General features: G+C 55.2%; 1 protein-coding gene across 4 annotated transcripts in view; it reads right to left on the bottom strand.

Moving 5' to 3' along the window:
• Nucleotides 1-19,755, bottom strand: part of BCAS4 (breast carcinoma amplified sequence 4) — a 60,370-nt gene that overhangs the window by 12,933 nt on the left and 27,682 nt on the right. For 3 of the 4 annotated variants that reach the window (XM_057528318.1, XM_007185294.2, XM_057528319.1), the window contains exon 4: nucleotides 15,077-15,211. The exons of the other annotated variant lie outside the window; for it this stretch is intronic. In XM_057528318.1, coding sequence (XP_057384301.1) covers nucleotides 15,077-15,211 — 135 coding nt within the window. The remainder of the gene's footprint in view (nucleotides 1-15,076; nucleotides 15,212-19,755) is intronic. 4 annotated transcript variants of the gene reach the window in all.

The following is a 19,755-nucleotide window of genomic DNA, read 5'->3' as shown; positions in this document are numbered from 1 at the left end:
AGGGGAAATAGATGAAAAGGAGGAGGAAAAAGATGGAGGAGAGAGGGAAAAATGAGGAAATAAGAGAGGAAAGGAGAGGGAAGCGATGAGTAGCCCTGACAGAAAAGTGAGGCAGCCAAGAGGCGGCGGCGGCAGCGGTGGGGACCAGGGCGCGGGGGGGCGGACTGTGCCGGGAGCTGGGGAGTCGGTCCGCGGGTTCAGGGCCTCTCCAACCCCAAACCCTGTCAGTGTGCACGCAGGGTCACAGAAAGACTCCCCACCCTCACCCCACCTTAAACCCCATCCCTTTGTCAAAGAAATAATAATATTCTGAAAGGACAAAGGCCATCTCAGAAGACAGGTCAGTCTCTGTTGAATGGACTCCATCTGGCCTGAGGGGCAACACTTGGCTCTTTTCTCACTTTACTCGGGACTCCTGGAAACCTCTCGACTGCACCCTCCACCCCGGGGAGGGGCTCTTGGCCTCATCGGGATCCCCACCTTCCCTGGCTGCAAAGCGAGAAAGGAGGGAGAGAAATCCTGAGCTGCTCCCCACCCATCCCATCCAGCCCAGGCCTCCAGCCCCGCATCAGCCTGGCGGCCCCTCGCAAGGACCTCTTCCCATCTCTCTGTCATGGCTGCCTCCCCCGCGCCTAGAACAGCACCTGGTACACAGCAGACGCTTAATCGGTAAGTGCTCGCTCCGCCTCCCTGGGTGATCCCATTCAGCCTCAGAGCTAAGGCCTCGGGCTCCATGCTGGATAACTCCGGCCCTGAACCCCACACTCCAACCCTGGCTCCACCTGCAAAGGCCTCCAGACGGACTCGATTCACAAGGCAACTTGGATGAATCTCCAGGGAATTACGCTGAGTGAGAAACGCCAATCCCAAAAGGTTACATGCTGTATGATTCCATTTATAGAACATTTTGGAAATAGCGAAATTTTAGAAATGGAGGACAGATTCGTGGCTGCCAGGGGTTGGGCGAGGGCTGAGGGAAGAAGGGTGAACGTAGTCATAAGAGGACATGAGAAATCCCTGTGGGGTTGGGACAGTCCAGAGTCAGGAGACAGGAGCCTAAATAAAATAAAACTGTACAGAATGGATACAACTGTATAGAACTTAAAACGCACACAAGTGAGTCCAGGTAAAACTGGGGACATCCCAGTATGAACAACACATCGTATCCAGGTTGCTATCAGGGTTGTGACGTTGTACCACGGTTTTGCAAATTGTTACCATTGGGGAAAACTGGGCAAAGCGTACTAGGGCACTGTCTCTGTATTATTTCTTATAGCTGCCTGTGAATCTATAATTGCCTCAGTAAAGAATTTCAATTAAAGACACACACGCGTTTCCCCACCTCCACCCTGGTCCCTAGTCCAGGCCACCAGCATCTCCCTCTGGACCATCCCAGCAGCTGCGACCTCCCAACCGCCACCCTTGCACTCCCAGCATCTCCCTCCACATTTCAAAACCCTCCAGGGCCCAGTCCTTGCACAGGCCCCACGACCGGCACCTGCAGCTCCAACACGCCACCCACCAGGCCTCACCACTCCCCTTCCAGCCCAATACACCTGTACACTCCCCCCCTACCTCCCCCAGGGCGCCAGCCACCTCGTCGTCGTCGTGCTACATGTTACCTTCTCAGTGAAGCCTTCCCCGACCACCTCCTGCCCCTAGACCCACCTCTCCCTGCCCTCCTTCACCTTTCTTTCTCCCCTTTATATATTACACTAGACTATCGGCTGCTGGAGGGAGGGAACATTCTCTGTCCTCCCTGGGTTCCGAGGCTCTGAAACAGCACCTGGCTCGTATAGATGGTAGATGATAAGTATTTGTTGAGTGAATGAATGAATGAGTAAATGAATGAAAAGAGGGGTGGTGGGTGGAGATTTGGCATCAAAGGAGTTAAGCCCGGCCCAAGGGCTGGGGAAGGAAAGGGTGAAGGGCTGGGATTGCACACGTGGCAGCTCCTGGAGCAGCCAAGAAGGACTTAAGGGGACCGTAGGGGGAGGAAGAGGCCGGTATGTGCGCAGTACAGAGGGGGATGGGTGGGGCTGTCCTCCAAGCACAAGATCTCTCTAGGTCTCCAGGAGCAAAAGCCCAAGGTACGGAGGGAGAGAAGCCAGGGCAATACCCTGCAGGCCGGGCCACGCTGTCGACCGCCCCCCCCCCCACCACCGCCCCGCAGGCTCTCAAGAGAACCAGAAACAGGGGTTGGGGTGGAGGCCGAGCTCACTTTCTGGGGCCTCCGGGGGCTGAGGGGCCAAGCCTCAGCGGCTTCCCACCGCCTGGCCATTCCCGCCGAAGTGGCTCAAGCTGCTTGTGGGAATGAGGGTGGGCATGGGGGCAGGCGTCACAGAGGATTTGAACTCTTAACATCCCCTCCGAAGCCCTACGTGGGGCTGCCAGTGCTGAGAGGAGGACCCCTTCCTCCAGCACAGTAAACGATGCCCCATTTCCAAATTCCTCAAATGGCAGTGGTCCCTCTGTCTAGCTGTGTAACCTTGACCAGGTCACTTAACCTCTCTGTGCCTCATTTTTCTCATCTGGAAACAGGGCTAATACTAGTGTCTACCTCATAGGGTGTTTTGCCCAAATAACCCAAAGTGCTTAGAAAACAGTAAGTGCTCAATGAATGCTGGGTAATTTCATTATTATTACGGCCCCCTGAATTCTTTTAAATGATGTCATTAGCTTGTGAACAGCCCAAGTGTACAATTCTGTAACACTGCATTTTTAGTATTGAATGCATTCAGCTTCAAAACATGAACATTTAAACTGAATCACAATTGTGGAAGCCAGTCCAAGGAGCCCCCAAAATTATCCAGAACACCTCTCAACCCCTAAGAGGCATGGCTCATCATCAGTCAGGTGGCCAGGCTCACAGCAGATGCTCAATAATGCCTGCTGGCCAGTGACAGATTACGGGGGGCCACACCGGGCACAAATATGCTGGCGACCAGCCCTGCGAGCAGCCCCCGGGCCTGTGGCCTCTGAGTTCTCTCCCAGCAATGACTGCCGCCATCTGAGCCCCTCCTGCCCACACCCCCCCACACACACACTCCTGGGGGCACTGTCCGTGGCCTCTGGAGCCAGGTCCAGGCCAGCAAAGAGCTGCCAGCCACGGGAGGGGAAGAGGCAGTGCCAGGGCCACGACGCTGAGATCCCCAATCCAGGTAACCACGGGCACCTCCCAAGCGGTGCTCAGTGATGCCCGTCCCTGAAGCAGCCACCTCCCTGCTCTGGCTTCTTACTCCACGTAAAAGCCAGGATTCCCAGCTCTCTAAATTCCCCAGGTTAATTACTAGGACCCTCCAAGTAATGGGAACTTTGGCCTTGACATTACGTCTGGCAACGTGACAAGGTGTGATGGTATCAGCTGGAACAGGCACCTGGATGAATTTACTGCTTAATGAGACGTGGTTTATTTTCCCGGCAGAAAGCTGACCATGAATGGAGCCAAGTTCAAGAACTTCCAAGGCCCCTTAGGCATTAAAGGGATCACACTTTCTCCAGATGTCCCAACTCCAGCTGCAGGCATCACACAGGTTTCTGCACTAAGGAGGGACTCACCTCCCTCCACTCATCACGTCACCAGGAACCTGCAATTGCTGACGGGAGCTGCCGGTCCTCTGCGCGGCCCTGCCTCGCTCAGGAATGCCGTGCGACCCAGTGCCAAGTTGGTGCCACACATTGGGCCATGCTGTCCCCTGCCACAGCCCTTTCCTGGCCTCTCTTCTCCCTTTTTACTTTTTTTTTTTGTGCACTGCGCGGCATGCAAGATCCTAGTTCTCCAACCAGGGATCAAACCTGCGTCCCCTGCAGTGGAAGCGTGGAGTCTTAACCATTGGACCACCGGGAAGTCCCACTCTTATCCTCTTTTCTGTCGTGCACGGGAGTCAGAAGCACGCAGCCCACCTCATAATTATCTGCTGCAACGCCCGCCTCTGGGCGTTTACTTTCTGGGGTGACCTAGAGCTCAGGCAGGGACCAGTCTCATCACTTCTGCATCCGCTGGTACCCAGTTCACAGCCATTATTGCTAACAGTTCCCACACACTGAGACTACGGCACACTAAGCACGTCCATGCTGGACCACCCCCTGCAACCGTGGACCCACTTATGTCCAGTGAGGACACCAGGGCTCCGAGAGGGGCAGTGAGGGTCCTCGGCGCCGCCAGCCAGCGGACACAGACCGGACTCAGACCTGGCCTGCCCCTCCACTCCCCAGAGGGAGGTGGCCCACTCGGGCCCATAGCCATTCTCTTTCCATCTGAGGAGGGGGGTCCCAGTGAGAGCCCTGAGGGGAGCTGAAGAGATGCAGGACTGGGGAGGGACTGGGGGCAGGCGGCACAGTCAGGGCTTGTGATTGTGTGTGTGACACAAGGAGAGACACAGGCAGAGAGACATGGAGACGGAGACCCAGAGACACAGGGAGAGAGGTAGAGACAGGCAGGTGAACGAGTCGAAGACGGGACCAGACGAGACACAGAGGCTGACGGGGCTGAGGTCTCCACGCGGCAGGAACCACTGCCCGGGCCGCTCTGCAGGGTGTCAAATGAACGCGTGGCCCATGGTAGGGACAAAGTAGAAGAGGTGGGGCTCGGAGGGGACCCTGTGGGTGCCTGTCCCCTCAAGACCCAGCATCACCTGGGATGTCCTCGGGCTGGGCCTCTGCTGGGGAGCCCCTCTCCTAAGTCTCCGCCTCGGCCAGAGCAGCCGTGGTCCCGGTGGGAACAGCGGGGGAGGCCGGCCCAGGGGGGACGGTGGCTCAGGGAGAGTGAACTGTCCCAGTCCAACCCCCTCTGGTGGGATCTGTAGTGACTCTGCACAAACATATGGGGCTGGGACAGTCAACCCCTCCAAAGGGCGCTTTCTACCAAACGAACGCCAGCGGCCATAGGCACTGAGCGCCAGCTGTGCGCGCACCGGATTCCAGGGGCAGCGAGGAGGGATGTTCGGAGGTGCAGGCGCTGAGCCAGTTAGCTGGGGGGCACCTCGGCCGCTCCCCTTCCCTCCTCCGGCCCCCTGAGGGCAAGTGACTCCGCCTCTTCCTGCGTCAGTTGTCTTTTTTTTTTTTTTTAATGTAGATTTTATTTATTTATTTTTGGCTGCGTTGGGTCTTCGTTGTTGCGTGCGGGCTTCCTCTAGTTGCGGCGAGCGGGGGCTACTCTTCGTTGCGGTGCGCGGGCTTCTCATTGCAGTGGCTTCTCTTGTTGCAGAGCACGGGCTCTAGGCGCCTGGGCTTCAGTAGTTGTGGCTCGAGGGCTTCCATAGTTGTGGCTCGTGGGCTTTAGAGCGCAGGCTCAGTAGTTGTGGCACACGGGCTTAGTTGCTCCGCGGCATGTGGGATCTTCCTGGACCAGGGCTCGAACCCGCATCTCCTGCATTGACAGGCGGATTCTTAACCACTGTGCCACCAGGGAAGTCCGCCTCAGTTGTCTTTTATAAAATGAGGCCAGTGATGGCAGCCCACCTCTCTGCAGCCAGCAGAGACTGAGTAATGCGCACCGAGGTCAGCCCAGGGCCCTCAGCACGGTGATTGCTGTGTAGACATTGTCTGTACACCCGGCTCCTCCTTCTGTGATCCACAAGCCTCGGCACCTGGAACAGGGCCCACGGCCCGGTAGGTGCCTGACAGAAGTTCACCGAATGGAAAGGGAATCACGCACGTCCAAAGCCTCAACCTGAACCCCTGTGAGCCCCATCTCACGGAGGGGAAGCGGAGACCCTGTTCCAGGCCACGGAGCTAGCAAGCAACACCGCCAAGGTACAAACCCAGGGCTGCTGGGCTCCAGAACCCATGGTTTCATTTATTTTTAAATGTTTTATTCCGGAAATTTTCCAAAGTCATAGAACACAAGCAAAAGCCAAGAGGGGGCCGTGATGAGCCCCACGTGCTGTCGCCTAGTTTTGACAGCGGTCATTCATCTGGGCCAGTGATGCCGAACCTGGGGCAACCTGGCCTCTAGGGGACATCTGGCAATTTCTGGACACCTTTTTGACTGTCGCAGCCAGGGGGATGGTGCTACTGGCATCCAGTGGGCGGAGACCAGGGACGGTGCTAAGCACCCTACGATGCACAGGACAGACCCCACCCCAGAGAACGGTCTGGCCCCAAATGTCAACGGCGCCGACGGTGCGAAACCCTGGTTTGAGTTCAGTCCATGCTCTCAACTACGCCCTCTCCAAGTGCGGCAGGAGTTTGGTCTACACCCTGTGAGAAAGGGGAGAGGCCTGTGCCATGATATGGGGACCTGGGAGGGCAGAATCACTCTAGGAAGGGTGACCTTGAGAGTGATGCTCTGGTTAGAAAAGTGGGTATTGGGAGCTGCATTTGTCAACACTTCACATAAGACTGAGGAAATTTCAAATCCTCAGAAAATAAGGATGCCCTATGGAGAGTACTTGGAGAGGGCCCCACCGAGTGCCTCTGCCGGCACTGCCTCTGGGGAGAAGCAGCACCTTTCGAGAAGAGAGCTCGTGGCCAGCCCTGGGCCCTTGTAGCCCTCACATCTGCCTGCTCAGCACAGCCTGTAGCTCTGCAGGCCAATCCCCGCTGCTGTGATATCGGCCCCCTCTCTCCCTCCCTTGGTAAAGGGGCATTGACCCTCCAGACTCTAGTAGACACCAATTTACCATAGGTCTTTGCTAAGACATAGATGGAGGCCTGTGAGGCAACAGGCCCCGAGGAGACTTCTTTGAGGCTCTCAGGCAAGTTTTCAAAATCAATTGATTTCACATAAAAACCTGCATCCCCAACCTCCCTTCCTTAAGAAAGGGCAAGGTCAGGCCACTCTGAGCCTTTGTTCCCAGCTGGAGGGGAGGGCACCTGCCTCTCCCATTGGCCACAGTCCCCACCCAGCCCCTGGGCCTCACTCAGGGCCCTACCTGACCCCAGGCTCTGAAATCAAATGGGGCCAATGCCTGGCTCAGATAAAATAACTTCTCTGAGCCTCAGTTTCTTCATCTGTAAAGTGGGAATGTTGACAGTACCTATGTAACAGGTGGGCATGAAGATGAACCAAGCTAGGGCAGGTAAAGTGCTAGCTTGTGTCAACCCAAAGAAGAGCCCAGAAAACTGGCTGCTGGCACCAACATTGCCGTAACTACTATTAGTAAGTCAAAGATAATACAGTCCTTACCCTTGAGAAACTCTTAGTCTTGGGGAACAACAGGTGGAAACACAGATGACTCTCCGAGGTGCTGTGCCAACAGTGGAATGAACAGGGGGTCAGGGAGTCCGGAGGAACGTTGCCTGGGGGAATCCAGGTGGCTTCCCAGTGGTGGTGACATTCAATTTAGCCTTGAACAATGAATAAACATTGCCAGGCAGGGAGCAGGAACGGTCTTCTAGGCAGGGGACCAGCATATGCAAAGGCCATAGGCAGTGTCCACCAGATCCAGGGAGGGCAGGACTGGGCTTGAGGATGCTCACAGGGGACGTCCCTGACAGCGGCGGTGCTCGGAGATGGTGCATTGTGTCCCTCCAACCACGGAGAAGTTGGGGTGCTCCCACGTAGGCCTCAACAGTGCCCCCCAAAATAAAAACTCCTCCTTGTGGTAAGGAACTTCCTCCCCACTCAAAATCTTAACAAAAATGCAACACTTAAAAAAAAAAAATCTGACCCCCCAAACCAGCCTGCCAGGGGCCCTCTGTCCCTCCCCTGCACGTGTGCCACCAAATATCTGGAGTCAAACAAATCTGTTAACGTGTGAGTGCTGAGTAAGTCCCTGAGAGCCAGTCTGGTGGGGGATTGGCAGGGGGGCTGGGGACCAAGCACCACTCGGCCTCCATTGTTGCGTTAATATTTGCCATCTGCTCATGTTGCATTTTTACCGCAAGGGATGATGGGGGCAGAAGGAGAAGGAGAGGCCGCTGCAGGGCCGGGAGAAGGCGCCATGGAATCTCCCCTGCCTTCTTTGTGTTGCTGCCTCGCTAGGCCTCCGCCACTGAGATAAAGCCCCGGCCAGGCCGTGCCTCCTTCCGGGAGTCACCCCTCCAGGGGGATTGGGCAGAGGGAGGGGCAAGGGGAGGCGGCCCCAGCCAGACAGAGCCTCCCCCTTCCCTGGGCTGGGCGGGGAGGGGCGGGGAGGGGAGGAGGCGCCGAGCCTGGCACTGACGACTCCTACAGGCCAAGCCTGGGCAGGACAGCTCCGCCCACAGCCTCCGCTACCTCCAGGAAAGCCCAGGACGCGGCCCCAAGCCGCTGCGGAGGGAGGCAGGCATTGACACTCATCCCAGCTCTCCACGGCCTGGAGACCACCTCCAGAGAACTCTGGGGGAGGGGGGCTTCCAAGGGCCATGGAAGCCTTCATAGCATCCATTGACTAGTATTTATTGAACACCTACTGCATGCTCAGCCCGGGTAGGAAACTCAAATGCCCACAGGCAGGTAATGACAATGCGCGTCTTGGGCCAGATGGCGGCTCAGCGGGGACACTGCTCAGGGGTCGAGACCTCTGCTTTTTCAAGCGAAGCCAGAGGTGTACGTTCTTCTGTGAAATTTGCTTTTCTAAATGCTGGCGACTAATTCAAATTAAACACATGCATATGCCAAGCTGGCCGAAGAACGTAGGTGGGTGGGGCAGACTGGGTCCAAGGACCTCCAGCTGCAACCTCCACCTTCTAGGTTGTGGTTCCTGCACCCGGGAAGATCACAGAGATGGAGAGAGACACTGAACGAGGTCTAAGCTGGATCAGATTCTGGCTCTGTTGCCTATGCTGTGTGACCCTGGGCAAGTGAACGGCCCTCTCCGAGCCTCAGGTCCCTTTCTCAAATGATATCATTTACCTCTGGGGTTGTTATGGGAAGTCGAGACGAGGCACCGAAAGTCCTTCATGAATGCTCTCAATACAACTACCATAGTTGGAGCACTAGTAGATGTGTTCGTCATGCTGCTCCCAAAAGCTGAGGGCTCCTGCTGGGGCTGGTGCAAAGTGAAGGAAGACGCCATGGGCTTTCCACTCTTCCCTGGTCCCAAATGCCTCTGAAGGGGTGGGGCCTGTGGGATACAGGCCATCAGCCTAAAATCCAGAGCTGGGGAGTGTGCTGGGTGTGACCCACAGGCGCAACAGATTTTTTTTCCCCAAGATGTTTAACATTTAGAAAAATTAATTGCTGACTTTTAGACATTACAAGATTCATATAAAACTCCACATGCCCAGCTTTCTCCCCAAAATAGAAAAATCTACATTCTTGACCCCATTTCTGCAAGGCTGCTTCTGGAAATCTCCACCCCTATAGGTAACGCAGGGGCTCTGCAATTCGCCACAGTCCCCACCACTCCTTACTGTCTCACACCTGGCAGACACACTCATTTATGTTACCAGATCGCCCCCTGGGCATGTGCGGGGTGAACAGGTGAGCCGGGCAGGCCCAAGGCCACAGTCCACCCGGGCAGCCTGGCTCTGTGCGGTGTCAGGACTTGGCCCCAAGTGGTTTTGCTATTAGCCAGAGAGCCTTCCTTGGAAAGCACCAGACTGTTATCCATTGGAAAATTAATCAAAATGACACCTCGTGAACAAGATGTTTTGGCTCGGCGGAAAACTAACAGCGGTCTACAACAACTTAGCGCGGCTCTTCTGTGCCCCTGGGTGCGGGCCCCGAGTGGAGGGCCTGGCGTGGTCAGAACACCTGTGGAAGCCACTTGGCCATGACCGGGCCTGGACCAAGGGGACATGGGGACACCTGACATGGTCTCCACGCCCCTCCAAGGCCTGCGGCCCGTACAGCTCCACCTCCATCTCACTTTCGCTTCCACATATGTCTGAAACCGTCTCCAGATGTGAGGGGCCCTCTGTGTGCAGAGACAGGGCTGCCTCCTCAGGCAGGGTCTCTGGGACCCAGACACACGGCCAGGAGACCTGGCACCCTGACTGGAGCGCCTTTTCTCTCTTCCAGTTGGACAAAGGCCCCGAGACCCGGCAAGGCGAGGATTCCGGTGAACTCAAGGCACAGCATGAGATGTTTCCAGGCCGAGGAAACGCACTCCTAACCGTTGAACTCTGAGGCTTGAAGGGCACCCACGCACCCTGCTCAGCTCTCATAGTCAAGTCTAAACAAGACATCGCTGACCCCAAATGCCAGCCTTAGCTCAGGATAGAGAATGAGCCCTGGAAATTCCCCAAGCAAAGCAAATTTACCAAGTCCCTCCCCGGCTACGAACCCTTCCATGGCTTTCCGTTGCCCTTAGAGACCCCGCCCACCCAATCTGGCCCCGACCTCATCTCCCACACTCCACACCCCCCCCCCCCCCCGGCTCAGTCCCCACGCTGGACTTCCCGCTGTTCCTCAGGCACCAAGCTCAGTCCCACCCCAGAGCCTCGGTGCCTGCATCCCCGCTGCGGGGTGCACCCTTTCTTCTGACTTCAGGCTGTTCTCACTCAACATCCAGCTCTCAGCCTACATGGCCCTTCCTTGGAGGCCATGCCTGGTTCCCTCAGAGCAAGCCAGGGCCCTCTTTAGAAATGACTAGCCACTGAATTTTCTTAGGATTTGGTTATTGCCTCTATTCTTCCACTGGATACATGCTTCCTGAAGTAAGAGATCACATCTCTCTCCCAAGGCAACAGAGTTAGGAATGTGGGTTCATATCCTGATGCCCAGCTGTGTGGCCTTGGGCAAGTTACTAAACCTCTCTGTGCCTCAGTTCCCTCACCTGTAAAATAGGGATAAAAACAGCACCTCCCCCGTGGGGTATTGAGGGTTGAGAACAGTGCCTGGCGCTGCAGGGCTGGCTCTGTCACCACTACCGATACCTGCTCACCACTGAGGGATTAGGCAGTCTGTCTTGAACCATTATTTAAAGGCAAAGCTGGCTTTTCAGACTCACCCATGCTCAGAACCCTCCGTCTGAGAGTTCTGGAGTCTTTTTCTTCTTTTTCTCCCCACTGCTTTAGTGGAGGAGGCCCTCTTCATCTCACATCAAATTGAAACCAGTTTTCTAGCAAGCAGAGCCTTTCTTGGTCAAGCCTGTGTCAGCCAACTGACAGTTAAGCTGCCTGAGGCCTGCAGAGGCTAAGAGACTTACCCACAGTCACACAGCTAAAAAAATGCCACAGCGAAAGAGAGGTACAGTTCTGAGTTAAAATCTTGGAACATTTTAAGAATCAATGTAAAAGTATAGTTGAAAATTTCTTTGCAGTACAGCATGGAAATATGGACCTTTGTACCATGAAAATATGTATGTTAGCATTAAAACTGAGGCATCGGGACTTCCCTGGTGGCACAGTGGTTAAGAATCCGCCTGCCAATGCAGGGGACACGGTTCGAGCCCTGGTCCAGGAAGATCCCACATGCCGCGGAGCAACTAAGCCTGTGCACCACAACTACTGAGCCTGTGCTCTAGAGCCTGCGTGCTGCAACTACTGAGCCTGAGAGCCACAACTACTGAAGCCCACGCACCTAGAGCCCGTGCTCTGCAACAAGAGAAGCCACCGCAATGAGAAGCCCACGCACCGCAACGAAGAGTAGCCCCCGCTCGCCGCAACTAGAGAAAGCCCACGCGAAGCAACGAAGACCCAACGCAGCCAAAAATAAATAAATAAATAAATTAAAAAAAAAACAAAAAACAAAAGAAAAAAACTGAAGCATGGAAGCGTGTCATTTTTACGTCTGGGCGCAGAGGGCCCAGGATGCCAGGCCAGCTCTCACCAAAGTCTGGGCACTGCCTGCGCGCTTCTTCGGCAGCTCAAGTCAGAGGCCAAAGGCCTGGCCTTTGTGGGGGAGCTCGTGACGAGGAGGTACACTCAGGTTGGCATCCCCGGGCCGGCCCAGGCCTCGGCCAGCACCAAGCCACGTGGGCAGGGGCGGCTCTGGGCCTCTGGTGCTGGGCAGGGGTGGGGGGCTGGCGGACTGCTTCCCAGCCGCACTCCTGGTGTGTTGGGAGACCCTAGCCCAGGCGCTGCTCACCCTCCCTGGGCCTCCCCACTACAGCTGCAAAGTGAGGAAGAGGAGGGAGGGAGAAAGGAGGCCAGCAGGGCAGGTGGGGCTGGCAGAGTTAGAAAACACACGGACCAATCTTCTCCCCATCTCTCTCCCTCCCCGGGAACTCCTGTTCCAGCTGATGGAAGAGCAGGGAGGGTGGAAAACACACCCCCAAAGGTCCCTGCCCGGCGCCAGGGGTGAGGGCTGAGGGCCTCCTGCCTGGGCCCTGTGAGGGAGTCCCCACTGATCCCCCTGACTCTGGGAGGGCCTGGGGGCAGCAGCGAGTGGCCTATTTCCTTTGGGGGGATGGGCTTCCACAGGAGTGGGGACAGGACCCCTCCGCGCAAGAGCCTCTGCCCCACGCCAGCTCCCAGAGACGGAAGAGGGCGGGTGGAGGCAAGAAGGCAGAATCTGGGCTTGTGCGGAGGGGCTTCCCACTGCTGGGGGGCCTGGTGTGGACGCCGAGGTGAGGGCAGTGGTCAGTGAAGCGTCCACCTCGGGTGGGCACTGAGGGCAACCGACTGGAGACAGTGTGAAATCCTGGCTTGGTGGGTTTTTCCAGGTGGAAGAAACGGAGACCCGTCCGGGTGCTCTTCAAGGACCCCACCCCCCAGTCTGCAGCTCCAGTGGTCGGAACCAGGCCCAGAAAGACGCAGCAGGGCCAAGTGGTGCAGAGTGCCAGCTCCAGGCCCAGGTCTCACAGGTTCAAATCCCAGCTCCACCACGTTCTGGGTGGGCAAGCACTTTGACCCTTTAGTGCCTCAGTTTCCTCATCTGTAAAATAGGGACGGTGACTAGACCTACGTCACAGGGTGGAATGCGAGGTGCCTGCCGGGTCAGGGCCCCAGTACAAGCCGTGACAACCATTATTCTAGACGGGCCCCTCCAGCTTGCACCGCCGGGTACAGGTGCAGCCCTGGAAACCCTCGGGTCTGCACACGCGTGTGCGCACACTTGCCTGCATTGCCTGCTCCACACAAAGCCCTCCCAGGGCCAAGATCAACACGCCGGGGCTCCTGAATGACTCACCACCCCTGGCTGGGACGCATTTCCTGGAACAAGTCACTGCAGGTAGGGCTGGGGGGCCCCGAGTCTGGTAGAGATGAGAGGATGCAGGTCCCCGCATGCCCAGCCACACCCCGATGGGATCCTGCAACAGGAGTGGGCGGCAGACCCCATTTCACAGCCCCACGGGCCTGAGTTCCAACCCCGGTGCTGACCTTGGATGTGCGACTCTCCCCCTCCAAGCCTTGGCCTCTGCCACTAAATGAGGACACTAGTGCCAACCACAAAGGGACAATTGTGCAGGTTATAGAAAAAGACTGTAAAGTACAGAGACCAAGGACCCAGCAGGCCCCACTGTTAGGATAACTGTTGCAGACCACGGGCAGCCAAGGTCCTCTGTCCTTCCTCCCCCATGGTGCTTCTAAGCCATCAGTGGGCAGAGCACTGTGTGACTGGGGGGCTCCTGGTCACCCCGGAACAGTCACCATAACTCAAGGGACCAAGGAGGCAGCTCCTGACTTCACTGGAAGGCAGGAGAGACCGCATTTGGCTGGAGAGGGGGCAATCCCAGAGGGCTTCTCAGAGGAGGTGGTATTAACTTGGCTCTAAAAGATCAATAGGAGTTCCGAGATCTGTAAGGCCACTGTCTAGCTGCTACTGGCCTTGGGCAAGTCCCTCACCTGGAGGCAGGCAGGTAAGTAGCACATGCCTCAGGCAGGTGTAAGACAAGATGGAGCAGTGGGGTCCTGGCAGGGACTGGAGAGTGACACCCAGGCAGGCATCCCGAGCCAAACAGAATGAGTTCACACGGGGCCAGAGTGGCAACACTGCAACTACTTCCGTTTCCTCATCAGTCAAATGGGGATAACGTTCATTCCCAGTGTACACGATGGTTGGGAAAAGTAAATGAATTAACGCACATGAAATACCTCAGCAGTGCCTGGAACATTGTAAACACTCGATATATGAGCCTTTGTGAGAACACTAAGTGGAGACAGGGAAGGCGGGCATGCAGGAGGGACAGAGAGAACAGAGGAGCAGAGGGGGACCCACAGGCAGGGCCCAAGGAACAGTGAGAGACCCCACTGTGGGGCAGGACAGAGCAGCTGACTGAGCAAGACCCCTTTCCTGGAAAGGGCAAGACCCTGGAGACAGGTCAACCAGGGCCCCAATCTGGCCTTGCCACTTGAGGCAGTGTGGCTTCGGACAAGTCCCTTCACCACCCTGAGCCTCGGTCTCCTCATCTGTAAAATGGGGAAATGATAAAAGTACCTTCCTCCAAAGACTGGCATGAGAACCCGACGCCATATACAACAGCACACAACGTGCTTAAAGCAGACCTGACATAAAATTATCAAATCCAGCTTAGAGTGGGGTTTCTCAAACTCAGCACTACTGATGTTCAGGGCTAGATAATTCTCTGGTGTGGGGGGCTGTCCTGTACACTCTAGGGTGTTTAAAAGCATCTCTGGTTTCTACCCACTTGCCTCCAGTTGTGACAATCGCAACATCTCCAGACACTGCCCAGTGTCCCCTAGACTAGGGAATCAGTAAGCCAGAAAGACAGAGGTGCTTGAACACTGAAGGTCTCTGCAAGGCAGGATCAGTCTGGCCTCAGTTTTTCCATCAGTAAAAGGGACACAATGATCCTTCCTCTCTTCTAGGGAGGATCCCAGGAAAGCAGCGATGTGGGAGAGAGAGGCCTTTGCAAGCTGCGGGCTGGCTGCGCCTCTCACCGTCCCCTGCTTTCTGGTCTGCTAGAGGCTGACTTGTGCCTTGGGAAGGGGGACCCCACCTGAATTCTGGAAGTCACTCTGAGCACATCCTTAGGTGTGGAAGGAAGGGACAGGGGGGCAGGGGCTGCTTCTATTCACCATGGTAACCCCAGATGGACCACAGTGCTTGGCAAACAGCAGCACTTACTAACTGGTGGGTGAGGAGGCGGGCAGTCACAGCCCCGAAGCACGCGGCTCAGGGCAAGCAGGGGCGCACGTGGGAGGCACTGCAACACTCCAGCCGCCTGGCCAGCCCCCCACCGGCCAGCCAGACGCTGTTTCCTGTCGGCAGAAGCCAGCCGTGCCCTTTGAACTCCTGTTTCCTGAGCCCCTCTCCCTGCTCCAGGGTCTGGGAGGGGGCAGGGAGGTAGGGGGTACTCACGTTCCCGAAGGCAGGGAGCCCCGAGGAGCCCAGCCACTTCCGCAGGGCCTGTGAGAGGGCCCCGTGGTCCCGCTCGGCCTGAAGCACGTGGGCTTCCAGGAAGGAGACGTGGTGCCCGACCATCTTGACAAAGGCCTGGTGGGAGAGGGAAAAGCAGTGATGCCACATCTGCGCAGACCGGGGTGTGTTCCTGGCTGCCTCCCTCTCACCTGGCCCCATGGGCTCTGGGAGAGTTCAGGCAGCGCCTGCCCAGCTGGGGGCACCTTCAGAAACCCTGACAGTAACAGTGATACCTCCCCCTCGGAGGCCTGGCCTGGTCAAGCCTCCACTCGTGTCCTCTCACCTTCTCCCCCTAGTGACCCTCTGTTTAGCCTATATTTTACAGAGGAGAGAAACTGATGCTCAGAGAGGTTGGACCACCTGCCCAAAGTCACACAGCCAGGAAGTGGCAGAGAGGGGACTCAGGATGCACAGCCTTCTTTATGAAAAATGGATTTTTTAGAAATCGCTCACTTTAATATTTGATGGATATTGGGGGAGTCTCAAACTCAGAAGCTGCCAAGGGGCAGGCAGGTGACAAACGGGTGAAGTAGGATGAGTGCGAACAGGGTGAACTGGAATGCCGGGTCCCGGCCCCCAAGGGTCACTCAGCTCTGGGTCTCTAGTGCAGAACCTCCAATTTCAAAAGAAAAAAGAAGAGAAAAGAGAATGCTGAGGTCAGATTCTCTGGACTAGAATCCAGGTTCTATCACTTACTAGTTGTGTGCCTTTCGGCAAGTTACTTCATTTCTATTATCCTCAATTTTCGTATCTGTAAAATGGGAATAATAACAATACCAACCTTGCTCTGCAGTTAAGTGCTTAGGGTATATTAAGAGCTCAATTAATTTCAGATAACATCATTTAAAAAGAAAAAGAAAGGACATTCAGATTTTATGAAAAGTGTCCAGTTTTTCAAAACGTTAGCAATAAATTCACAATTTAAAAAAGTACTGTGCAGGCCCGGTGAAACTCATTTGTGACTTCTGGTGTGCCTGTGTGTTGTGTGCATGTGTGTTTCCGTGTGTACCTATGTTTGTGTGTTGTGTGCATGTGTTTGTGTGTGTTGTATGTTTACGTGTGTGCACATATGTTGTGTGTTGTGTGCATGTGTCTGTGTGTGTGGTGTGTACATGTGCATGTGTTTGCCTGTGTGTGTGCACTGCACGTACACCTGGGAAGGCCGCCAAAGGTGGTGGCTCCACTGCCATTTCAGACAAGCCCCCCTCTGTGGACCTCCCTGTTCCAATAGTAAAATGCAAGAGATTTTCTTGCACCAGGAAGAGGCAGGAGACCCTCTCAGTGCTGGGCCCCACGAGGGAGCCTCCCTTCACTGGATGGAAAGCCCTGGTCAGCCTCATCCAGCAAGGCCCACCACCACCCAGCCCTGCCTCTCCCCATGTCCCACACACCAGCAACACAGGCTGCCCTTTTGTTCCTTGAAAACACCAGGCCTCACCCTCCACAGGGCCTTTGCACCAGCTCTCTCCAGACCGGCAGCACTTCTCTGTTCTCGATGGGGTGAACCCTGCTTGTCTCTCAGGCCCTGGATCCACTGTCCCCCGACAGAGAGGTCTTCCCCAACCACCTAATCTAACATGCCCCACGTCACTGCGGAGCCGCCCCGTTTCCCCGTCTTCCTAGCTTTCCTCTCCCTCTGAACTTCCTGTCTGCTTGTTCACGGTCCAGCTCCCTCTAGATGTGAGTTCTGGAAGAGCAGGTGCTGAGTCAGTGTTGTTCACAAGGCCACAACCAGGGCCTGGTCAGCTGGAAGGGGCTCAGCTGGATGGTGGAGGCATGAATGCACGCAAGCATGAATGAATGAATGAATGAATGAGTGCACACACAAGAATGAACGTATGCATGGATGAATGCATGTATACATGAATGAATGCATGCATGCATGTATGAATGAATGCACACACAGGAATGAATACATGCAAGCATGAATGAATGAATGAATGCACACACACGAATGAATGTATGCATGGATGAATGCATGCACACATGAATGCACGCATGCATGTATGAATCAATGCACACACAGGAATGACTACATGCAAGCATGAATGAATGAATGAATGCACACACACGAATGAATGTATGCATGGATGAATGCATGCACGCATGAATGCACACATGCATGGATGAATCAATGCACACACAGGAATCAATACATGCATGCATGCATGAATGAATGACTGCATCCTTAGCAAAAAGACATTGGATGAACACAAGATGGCGGCACTGTTGTGCTGCCGCTGCCCTGCGGTTCTGGCAGGGGCAGAGCTGAAAGGCTCTGAATAAGCCACATCAAGTGTGTGTGTGTGTGTGTGTGTGTGTGTGTGTGTGTGTGTGTTGGGGGGCGGGGAGACAAGGAGCCACGGGCTGGGCAGCTTCCCCTGGCCTTGCTGGGCCCGCACATCTGGTTGTAAGACACAAAAGAAAGTTCTACAGTCCCTCCTCCAGCCGATTCCAATTTTACGCTCCCTGCGTTAATACCGATGTGGTGGGGAGTATGAGGGCCGCTGAGGAATGTGCACTCACGAGGTCGGAACCGCCTCCAAAGTGCCTGCCAGAGAGGGCAGCCCGGCCAGGCCGCAGCCAGGGAGAGGCCGAAACCTGGCCAGGAAAGCTGATCCGGGGAAACTGGAAAGACGCGGACACGCATCCACACAGAGAGGGGAGGAGAGGGCACAGAAGGAGGGTGACCGCTAATCGGGACCACCCTTGGGACTATAGGTGACTTCTGTATAATTTTCTCTGCAATGAAAATGAACCACTTTTATTATCAGAAGGGAGGGAAGGAAGGAGGGAAGGAAAGAAGGAAAGGGGGGAGGGATGAGAGAGAAGGGAAAGTCACATTGTTTTAAAATTTGTGAGTCCTGAATGATGTATCTGAATCCTTGTGGCAAAGGCCCCCAGCTTCAGAGCAGGGCCCAGTCCAGAAAGGGTGCCAACGGCAGCACTGACTTTTGCAGTCCCCGCTCCACCTCTCCCTAGCTGTGTGACCTTGGGTAAATAACTTTGCCTTTCTGTGCCTCAGCCGCTTTCTCTACAAAATAGGACTAATAATGGGCCCTTCTTCCTGGGGCTGCTGTGAGGGTGAAGCAAGTTCTTTCAACTAAAGCACTTAAGAGTCCCTGGCTCATAGCAGGTGCTCAGTAAATGTTAGTTTTTTTCTGGCCTGAAAGGTCACCTCCATGGTTCCCAAGCCTCCGCCTCCCATGGGTCACACTGATTTGAGAGCTGAGTGGTCTTGGGCTCCCTGGAACCCCCTGACATGTTAGGCCCTGGAGCCCCCAGTCGGCTGGGCCGAGTGATGAGCAGGCATCCCAGGTTCTGGCTCTCAGCCTGTGGGCAACGGCCACCACCACAGTGATAGCCTGTCCTCAGCGAGCATCTACAAGATGCCAGGTGCTGGACTAACGCCTTCACGATGACAGAGTCACAATCTGCAGAGGAGGAAACTGATGCTGGGAGGGTGAGTGAGTTACCCAAGGGGCAGATCTGAGGCCCAGGTGGTCTGGCTCTGGAATCCATCGGCCTCAGATTGGGGTCTGATCGGGTCCTAAGTTTTATTGTTCTCATGTCACATGCAGCTTAGTGGGAAATACATATTCTCCCATTTGCCTTGAAATCCATGACCCTCTTGGACTAACTTTTTCTTCCTTTTAATGGAGACCCAGTTACAGAGAAATATCTCTAGTCTAAGGAAAGCAGCAGTCCCGGGGGCTGACAAGAGGCAAATGCCACTTAGCCTCAATGTTGGGGAGACTCTAGGGCAGAGTAGGGACTGTGGCAGCCGAGAGATTCACACCCCACTGAAGGGGAGAGTTGCTTCTCAGCTCCAGCTCTTCCCAGAAAGTAAGGGGGCGTGGCTTGGGGTTGGTCTTCTAATACCTGACTGCCCAGTACAGTCCCGGATCCTGTTGGCATCTGAGTTTGCAATCTCCATCTAAAGCTTACAGTAACTGCTGGTGGGAGAGTAAAAGGGTGTCAACACTTTGGAAACTGGTCTTGGCAGTTCCTAAAAAGAGTTACCACATGACCCAGCAATTCCAGTCCTAGGTATTTATCCAAGAGAAATGAAAATGTATAGCCACGCAAAAACCTGAACATGAATGTTCATAGCAGCATTATTCATAATAGCCCCAAAGTAGAAACAACCCAAGGACCCATCAACTGGTGAACGGATAAACAAAATGTGGTATAGCCATCCCTACAATGGAATACTATTCATTCATAAAAAGGAATGAAGTTCTGACACATGTTGCAACCTGCATGAACCTTGAAAGCATTATGCAAAGTAAAATAAGCCAGACACTACAGGCCACATATTATATGAAATGTCCAGAGGCAAATCCATAGACTCAGAGTAGATTAGTGGTTGCCAGGGGCCAGGAGTGGGGAATGACTGCTAACCACTGAGCCATCCTGTCTCTTCAGTGGCTTCCTATTCCTCAGGAAAAAGGCCAACATGCTGACCTTGGAGTGGAAGGCCTAGACAACGGGCCTCCTGCTGCCCAATTTCTCCAGCCCCGCTCAGGTCATGACCTCCCTCATCCCTGTAATCTGGCCCTCCCAGGAACCTTCCAGTGTCCCCATCTCCTTCCTGCCCCAGAGCGCAGATGCCCCCC

This window comes from Balaenoptera acutorostrata, chromosome 15, assembly GCF_949987535.1.
Source record: "Balaenoptera acutorostrata chromosome 15, mBalAcu1.1, whole genome shotgun sequence".
NCBI classification, from domain to species: domain Eukaryota; kingdom Metazoa; phylum Chordata; class Mammalia; order Artiodactyla; family Balaenopteridae; genus Balaenoptera; species Balaenoptera acutorostrata.
Note: the sequence above shows the minus strand (reverse complement) of the source record. Positions and strands in the feature narration are given on the sequence as shown.